The 9,394-nt window shown below is 36.0% G+C and overlaps 1 protein-coding gene, 1 long non-coding RNA gene and 1 other non-coding gene across 4 annotated transcripts; 2 read left to right on the top strand and 1 right to left on the bottom strand.

Annotated features, from left to right (window-relative positions):
• Positions 1-1,576: 1,576 nt before the first annotated feature.
• Positions 1,577-4,249, bottom strand: LOC136257438 (uncharacterized). The gene is made up of 3 exons (XR_010701998.1): positions 3,953-4,249; positions 2,696-2,769; positions 1,577-1,774 (listed from the first exon to the last, which is right to left on the bottom strand). It is a non-coding gene; the product is annotated as an uncharacterized lncRNA (long non-coding RNA).
• A 168-nt stretch (positions 4,250-4,417) lies between these two features.
• On the top strand, positions 4,418-4,490 carry Trnaf-gaa (transfer RNA phenylalanine (anticodon GAA)). Its single transcript has one exon. It is a non-coding gene; the product is annotated as a tRNA-Phe (tRNA).
• Positions 4,491-7,322: 2,832 nt separating this feature from the next.
• On the top strand, positions 7,323-8,790 carry LOC136257437 (uncharacterized). 2 transcript variants are annotated; one of them, XM_066050646.1, is made up of 4 exons: positions 7,323-7,858; positions 8,028-8,416; positions 8,469-8,624; positions 8,676-8,790. In XM_066050646.1, the coding sequence occupies exons 1-3, from the start codon at positions 7,840-7,842 to the stop codon at positions 8,565-8,567; spliced, it is 507 nt and encodes a 168-aa protein (XP_065906718.1). In that variant the 5' UTR covers positions 7,323-7,839; the 3' UTR covers positions 8,568-8,624; positions 8,676-8,790. The 2 variants fall into 2 exon arrangements, with proteins under 2 accessions (XP_065906718.1, XP_065906719.1); XM_066050647.1 differs by having other exon boundaries at positions 7,324-7,858; positions 7,912-8,416.
• Positions 8,791-9,394: the final 604 nt, after the last annotated feature.

The raw sequence follows: 9,394 nt of genomic DNA, 5'->3' as shown, positions 1-9,394 counted from the left end.
GTGTGCATTCTGTATAATGGGTTACTACCTTGTAAGATATCGATGGGCTGGAACACTGTAGCCTAATAATTAAGACTGACCCTTTATTGTCATGTGAGATCACATGACCATCCAAACTGGATTATGGTAAATCAGTGTGTACCCCCAACATTAATTTTATTGTAATTAATTATAGATGGTATATTTGGTGGTAAACCTCTCTAATCCAACACCAGAATCCTCTCTAATCTAACCAAAATGTCATTTACCAACACATGTGTACAGAAAACAACCTCTGTAACCTGACATCTCTACTCCATGCAAAATTTTTGATTACCTATATATAGACTTATTGTTTTCGACCTTTGTAATATGACAGGGAATAATAGCAGCATTAAAAATAATCACTGAAAATAATTTTTAAGCAACCGAAGCACTAAATTGGTTGACTAAAGAAGAAAAAATTGTAATACTTGCTAACTCTGACATTACTACAGTGTGCACAGCAGTACCCATGTCACACTAACTAGCCATACGTAGTTCAGTATTACAGTACAAGTTAGGGAAAGAAATAGGTAGGGACCCGCCGATTATGCTTATAATTGTACCTATTATGCTATGCTGCACTGCTCAAAAATTTACCTATTATGCTCAAATTATGCCCAATTATTTATGCCTCAGTTCTCATGCTCTGCTAATAATTTCCAGTTTATGGATAAATTATAGTGGCTGGAGCACAAACTTACTTGTTAAAATGCATATCACAGAAAAGATCGATATACTCTAATAGAACAGTCAGCTATGTGATTGTTCTATTAGAGTTACTGACTGTTCTATTAGAGTATATCGATCTTTCTGTGATAGCTACTTGAAGAAGCAAGAATTCATACTATTACACAAATATTCTACCTATTATGCTACCATTATGCTCAATGCTTTCAGACACCTATTATGCTCATAATTATGCCAGCATAATCGGCGGATCCCTGGGAGGGACCTTTGGTGTGTGATAAAATTCTCTAAGCACTGCACTCAAGGTGTTCCTTAACTACCACTGCTAGGCTGTTATTGCATACAGGCAGGCCAGACCTGTTAAGTTGTTTACCCTGCATCAGTTGCAACCAATCAGATCAGATTTTTGTAAGGGGAGCTTGACAAACAAGTGTAATACTAATTATTCTTTTAGCTAATTACATATTTCAGGTAAAATAGCAAGCTATTTAAGAATGAATCCAGCAAGTGAATGTGTTACAATGTAATACCTTCAATAGCACCTTGACGCATTAACAGTGAAGGAGATCAGACTTACTTAGTGATGGGAGTGACACATGCTGTGTGTTCTTTAACTTTTGTCCTACATATAACACACCCAGTTGCAAACCTGACCACATAAAATTTGTTCCTCCAGCCCTGTTGCCAGAAAAACTAAAATAACATCCTATTATGTTGGCCTCTGTATTAAGGGATTACCTGCAGCTGTTGTGAATATTAATTCTTACTTATAATTATGTGTAATATACGTACATGCATCGTATACAGTTACACAAAAATACTAATACAAAAAATTATACAGATATTGGATTAATGTATTGGCTAAAATAGTATAAAATTTTTCCATGCAGTACAATGACCAAAATAAAAGAGATGTAAAATCTTTCCCATTTACAATTCTGACACTTCATCACTAACATGACCATCCACCTCATCTGTTTCATTGTCATAAGCAATTCCAAAATTTTTAAATGTCTCATCCAGTGCATGTCGTAATTCCTCCACTCTCTGCTCTGTTTGTACTCTACAAAATTAAATGACAAATGTACAGTTTAGGAAATGCTGTGCCTTAAACACACATGCAGATTAGCAAGGTTGAAATGATGTTTAACTTTTTCACAACTACTGATATGGGCATATGTGTGAAATATGTGTTGGACAATGACATCAAGTAGTTTGTGTGATATAATGTTATCAGTAGGTAGGTAAAAAATGAGGGATGGGTAAATGGAACATATTATACTATAAAAGGCTTGGTACAGTGAACCCTCGGTTATCAGAACCCCTTTGTTCTCAGGAAATAGTAAAAGTGTTCAGATAAGTGAATTGTTCGGATAAGCAAAGCCTGTACATTTAGATAGAGCTCTGTTGAAATACTCTAATAGAACATAAACCTGTACTAAAAATACTCAAATAAAACAGTCATTTTCAATTAACAAGGGTATACTATACATGATAAAGCCTGCTGCTTCCTGTTTTGTGACACAAATGACCAGAAAATGGTCTTGATACTATACTATACATAATTAGACACAACTTGTTAGCACTCTCTCCTTATAATAAGTTACAAGATCTAATGGTTTGAAGTTATATAAGGATAGGGCCAACACCAACACCAGATTAAATTTTTTTACTAACAGAATAATCAACGACTGGAACACCCTTCCAACTGTTATAGTAAATGCTTTGGACACAACTTCTTTTAAGACATTACTAGACATTTATTGGAGAGACAGTAGATTTATAATTATGTAATTTAATTTAATTTGTATGGCTATATAAGACTTTGGTCTTTTTCAGAACCATTAATAAAAAAATAAATAAAACACTTGGCTGAGTGCTACAAAGCAAAATGTGTACACTATATACAGTGATCATCTTTCTGGTGGATAATAGTGTGACCGGACACCTCTCTGCATACCAGCAAACAAATTATTGAACATACCATCATATGTCGGTGTGACAGGGCTACCTGGTGAGTCCAGTTTACATGATACACTAGCTCCGGATAGGTGGGTGCTAAATAAATAAATAGCCATGTACACTTTTATGCTATATATGTACAGTAACATGCAAACCTCTAATACCATTCCATTCTTGTGTCAGATTAAACACTTAATGTAAATTTCTAATAAGTACACAGAAAAATTTGGAATTTTCAACTAGAGTACGGACCATAGCACATCCATAAAAAGTACTGAAACAAGCTGGAGTAGTGCACAATATTAAATCATAGTAAAACAATAAGAAGTGTTATATCCCTACTGTGCTCAAGACACCATTATGGAAATGCACAGTAGGTCCAGCTTGTTTCAGTACTTTTTATCGATGTGCTATGGTCCCTACTCTAGTTGAAAATTCCAAATTTTTCTGTGTACTTAGTTGTTAATTTTTTTTGTAAATAATTATTATGACTGGTGAACCCACGCATACCGCATCTGAAATGACGCCGTGTGCCCCAATTATCATCTGAAAACTGAAGTGTCCATTATGCATGCTTCGTTGTCAGCTATGTTAAACCCGTTACTTAGCATTTCGAATCAACAACTGTTAGAAAAGCACCTCTGCAATCCACACATATCGAAAGAAATGGTGCCACGCGCCCCAGATTATATCAATAATTATCGTCTAAAAAGTGAAGTATTCATTACGCTTCATTGTCGGCTATGTTCAACCGATATGCAGCAGTACGAATTGAAAAGCACTCTGCCATCAAAATAGCCACTATTACAAATACAGACAATTTCTGTTACAAAGGGAAGCCATCACGTGCTATCGTCAAATCGACACTTTTCGCTGTCAGCAAAGATGAATGGAACACAAAGGAGGACACTGGTAAGTCCATGAAGAAGGCATTGCACGTACTGTGGTATGCCAAAAGGCACCTGTCGGGCCAAAGCGACGTCAAACAGTGAAAAAAATCAAGCCCGTAGCCTTAGCCGTTATTGAGTTATGCTTGTCTGAAGGCATCAGTCAGTCAGTCAGTTACTCAGTCAGTAGAAAATTCCGTTAAATAAATATTTTTAAAATTCCATAGCGACCAACAGGACAAACACGTATGGTCTATGCACATAACAGGAGTTGTCCTGTTTAGCACTTTATCCACATCAGCTATTTAGATACGAGAGTTTATACCTCATACAAATATTATAACTCTTCAAAAAGTCTCCAAGTCATACAGCTAGTACACATGTACAAGTACCTGTTATCTCAAATTGATACTGGTTGGATAACTTGGGATCATCTGGTAATCTGGTGATCTTGTTTCCTGCCAAAGGGACTGTCCTTAAAGGCTTTGACTCCTGAACTTAAATAAACAATACATGCAATTCATCTCATACACAATATTTCAATATTTTAAAATTTCTGAAAGTGTTGTCCCAGAAGGAGTTGATGACATGCCATACTATAAGATATACACATCCTCATACTCAGATAATTCATTTCCATACACCTCACAATACATATACTTACACTGGGATTTCTATAGTAATGTCTCCTTTTAGAATAAACCACCAAGATGATATCCTGTCACCTTTCTTATGATAACCTTCCTTAATGACTTTCTACAACAAAATGACATCATAATGACAAGTGTACAATCAATAATGTACATACATGATTGAATGGATATAACAGCACAAAGATACAGGCATATTTCTGTCCTGCCGAAATAGCTCAGTTGGGAGAGCATTAGACTGAAGATCTAAAGGTCCCTGGTTCAATCCCGGGTTTCGGCAAAACTTTTTTACACATGTACACAACAATATATAAAAACTAATAACAAATTAAGGAACATACACACAATACATGTGTATTCAGTAAACATCAGCCCAGTAAATCTCCAGTGACACTCTAGGTATTTTAACATCATTATAATACAGTATGTGACCATCTCATGATCTAAGCAAAAACCTGTCTAGTTTGCACAACTTCCGAATTTCTTTTTATTTTCTCAGCATCATTTGCATTGTCCAACGAATGATTTGCCAAAGTTTCAGTCAAATATGGGGAGCAGTTTTGGAATTACAGTGCTAGAAAGTAGGGAGAGCAAGGAAATTGATTTGTACAGTGACTATACTAAAAGTAAACTACAGGCGCTTACATTCTCAGCCATAACTTTCGTTTGGATTCTACAGAGTTGAGATTTGTCTTACAATGTTCACCATGGATTGGAAGATTGACCAAGGTATAGTTTTAGCACTGCAGTTACTTGTGCATAAGTGTATGAAGGCGGTTTTACTGAAAAAACGGCAACGATTTTTTTCTATGTCTACCTCATCATAAACAAACATACTGTACATGACATGCAAACCATTGGGGCTACAGAAACAAAACAAAGATTTTCGAACTCCCTATGAGTGAGTGAATAAGATGGTGTATAGGTTTAACCAATTTAAGACTTCCTTTCCTGAGTATTATTATTATTTATTACAGGTAATTTATAAGGCTTAACAGCCTGTTACACCTGATCAACAGGTAAAAAAAGTACAAGTAGACTAATTACATACATTTATACATAGTGTTAGATGAATATTGGTCAATCAATTTCTTAAAATCATCAACTGACGCTGCACATGCTACTTCTTGGGGTAAATTATTCCATGGTTCAACAACTCTTCTTGTAAAAAAAATATTTCCTGGCATCTGTTCTTGAAAAATATTTAAATAGCTTAAATGTATGACCTCTGGTATGGGTAATGGGTGAAAAAGTAAAAAAATCAGAATGGTCTATATCATACTTATCATGTAGCATATTGTAGACAGCAATTATGTCACCTCTATAACGTCTATAATGTAATGATGGCAAGTTAAGTACTTTCAATCGTTCCTCGTAGTCAAGATTTCTTATAGATTTGATCATTCTAGTTGCTTTCCGTTGGATTTTTTCTAATTTTTGGATGTCTGTTTTATAGCAAGGTCCCCAAACCAAGTTACCATAGTGTACCGTAGTGTGTGTTTGAAGTTTAAAGAGTAAATAATTAAATTTACCTCATGTACATTTGGCATCCTCAATATTAGATAACTATATCATACAAGTACACTCACCAACACTAGTATGTATCATACAGTACAATAGTATCATACAGTATGATAGTGCTGTATAGTAGGGACTAAAAAGGAGTGGGTGTGGCCCATGAAAAAATACAACCCAAAACCAGCCTCACTTTTCCCTGATGATGATGAGGCAGTTGGTTCGGTAAAACTAAGCAAGTCTTCAGATCGACCCAAAACGCTTTCAACAAGTTGCTATGAAATTTAAAAAAAAATTATTAAACAATATTTTCTACTGACTGACTGACGCCTTCAGACAAGCGTAACTCGATAACAGCTAAGGCTACAGGCTTGACTTTTTCACTGTTCGACGTCGCTTTGGCCCAAGAGGTGCCTTTTGGCATACTGCAGTATGTACAATACATTCTTCACGGACTTACCAGTATCCTCCTTTATGTCCGATTTGGCGGTAGCATGTGTTGTTTCCCTTCATAACAGAAATCATCCGTATTTTTCATAGTGGCTACTTTGATTACATAGGTGATTTTCGAACAGTTCTTGATTCATACTGCTGTGTAACGGGTTGAAATGAGCATAATGGATACTTCACTTTACAGGGTCGGATCTAGGATTTTTCCTAAGGGGGGACTGAGGACATGGGTGATAAGAAGCATTTAGTGTCTACAGTCAAATTATCGTATACATTAGTGCTTGAAGCACACATAGAAAGTTAGATTTGAAGTGTTGCAGACCTCTCATTTTCTCTGAGCATGTACTCACCAAATCTTGAAGGCTTTTATAAAGTTTGCTGGCTGGGTGTATCATGCTTGTGGTCATAACACTAATTTAGCCATCAACTATGACAGTACGAATTTTCCATACAGCCTGTATGTTCCACACACATTACTAACAGATTGTCAGATCAGTGGGACTCCTGGTAATTAATGTATCTCATTCACCAATGGCTACTTGAAGACATCCGCTGCTTGTAACCTGCTTGAGGTTGGAATGGATTCAAGCTACGTAGTTATCCATGCTTTTTGGCACTAAAAAACATCAGAAACTCACTACCAGTAACCTTTCCAATAATACACCATGTACTCACACTACTTATAAACAAAAATAATTAGATCACGTGACTTTTCAAATGCAATAATAAATTTGCATGCGGCTCTAAAATTACCATATGGGCGGGTTACAGGAAACAAGGAATCTACAATTGGTGGCCTAAACAAGAATCAGCTCCTTCTAATTTAGTCTGTATCAGAGGTGGAACAGGTATATCTAAAGTAGCAGTGGTTAAAAGGTGATGTCAACGCTTTTAAAGATCACATAGCAACATCTTGTTAACAAGCACTGATCCATGGAATGGACTACTGTTACATGGAATACAAGTACACAGAAAAATTTGGAATTTTCAACAAGAGTAGGGACCATAGAAACGCACAGTAGGGAAATAATACTTCTTATTGTTTTACTGTGATTTAATATCGCGCACTACTCCAGCTTGTTTCAGTACTTTTTAACGATGTGCTATGGTCCCTACTCTTGTTGAAAATTCTAAATTTTTCTGTGTACTTGTTTGTTAACTTTTTTTTGTAATTATTATTATTATGACTGGTGAACCCACGCATACCACATCTGAAATGGCAACGCATGCCCCAGCTAAATCAATCATCGTCTGAAAAGTGAAGTATCCATTACACTTCGTTGTCAGCTATGTTCAACCCATTACAAAGCATTTCAGATCTAGAACTGTTCGAAAAGCACCTCTACAATCCATAGAAATAGTACCGCGTTATATCAATTATTGTCTGAAAAGTGAAGTATCCAATACACTTTGTTGTCGGCTGTGTTCAACCCATTACACAGCAGTACGAATCAAGAACTGTTCGAAAAGCACCTCTGCAATAAAAAAAAAAAACAGCCACTATGAAAAATACGGACAATTTCCGTTACAAAGGGAAGCCATCACGTGCTATCGCCAAATTGACACTTTTCACTGTCAGCAGAATGGGACACTACTGGTCAATTACTGGAACATTTAACTCTCAGATACATTGATCTCTCACTATTGATGGGCTGGTACAAATAATGAAGATTGTGAAGACAAGTAAGCCCTGCTATTAGTGGTTGATATACTGAGTGATCATTACAATTATATAGGTAGTGCCACCTTAAGAGGATTTGTAGTTATTGGTAATCTATTTAGGTATAATATCAAGTGTACTCGTAGTATTTGTAGTTTTCGAATTACTCTATTACTGTTATGATCACTACAGGTGCCATTTGTATCAGTGAAGTGTTTATGAGAAAGCCTTCACTACAACACCTTGACATGTCATTCAACCTTGATGTTGGCAATGAAGGCATCACTGCCATTGCAGAAGCACTTAGTAACAGCCAGATTAGTTACCTGTATGTTAATCGTTGTGGTTTTACTCTCACTGGAACGAGATCACTAGCAGTAGCAGCAGGATTACTAGTCAACAACAGTGTAGAGGAAATGTATTTGTGGGGTAATTCCATCACTGTTGGGAGAGCTCGTCTAATACTAAAGGCAGCTATGGACAATGGAGTCTGTTATTTTGTAGACATTGATGAAGAACACAAGTACGATGATAAAGCAAAGAAGATCGTAAATATATTAGATCAAAGGAGAAGACACAAGGTAGGAGGTAGTGGCATAGTTATTGATGTAATAATTATTGTCATCATAATAGTACCCACAACAGATCACACAACAGGATAGTGATAGTAATGTTAACCCCATTAGTAGTAGTGATGGTGATATATGTAGGAAGTTGTGTTGTAAGATGTAATAATGAGTTACCATGACAACAGATCAGAATGGACAGGTGGATAGTGTGACTATTCAGGTATGGGTGTGTCGTTGTTGCTATAGTGATTACTTGTTGTCATGGTAATAGGACCAGTCATCACAAAAACCACAGCATCAGGTAGATTAATACCAACCATTTGAGATATACAGTACTATTATTTTCTATAATTTGCAAAACCTGCAAGAAAATGTACATCACTTAATTAGGAGATATCTCCAAACTGATTTTGGTACGCTTAACATCATAATGATGTTAAGGAGGAGGAGGGTTCAGCCCATGAAGTTATTAATTTTTATTAAAGCAGTTTGTTTTAGTGTAAACAGCTAGGAATAGAGAAAGTGACGTCATTAAGCAGCAGTACTGTTTGTAGACTATGTTTTCAGGTAAAGAATAATATAACGTTTTGTGCTTCTAATTGCCAATGCATTACTTTCATAATGCGACGTTAAGGAGGGGGGAGGGGTCTGAAGTTAGCATCATTTTGAAGTTAAGCATTATACCAAAATCAGTTTGGAGATGCCCCCTTATATTGGCAGTTTTTATGGATGCATAAAAAATTATGTTTTGTACAATTAACTTGTTCTATGGTGTGTATTCTGTATTACGGGTGACTGTACTTTGTAAGATATCAATGGACTGGAGCACTGTACCATATAGCCTAAATATTTCGAGGGGGAAATTTTTTGTTGATTTTGCAGTTTTGGGAGTTATCAGCAAAAATTTTATCCTTGAAATATTTAGACCTCCATATAGCCTAATACATTTTGGGAGTGTTTGCAAATCTGCAAAAAAAAAATTTAGCAGCA

This window comes from Dysidea avara, chromosome 6 (assembly GCF_963678975.1).
Source record: "Dysidea avara chromosome 6, odDysAvar1.4, whole genome shotgun sequence".
NCBI classification, from domain to species: Eukaryota; Metazoa; Porifera; class Demospongiae; order Dictyoceratida; family Dysideidae; genus Dysidea; species Dysidea avara.
The sequence above is the reverse complement of the archived record's forward strand: the minus strand, read 5'-3'. Positions and strand labels throughout refer to the sequence as shown.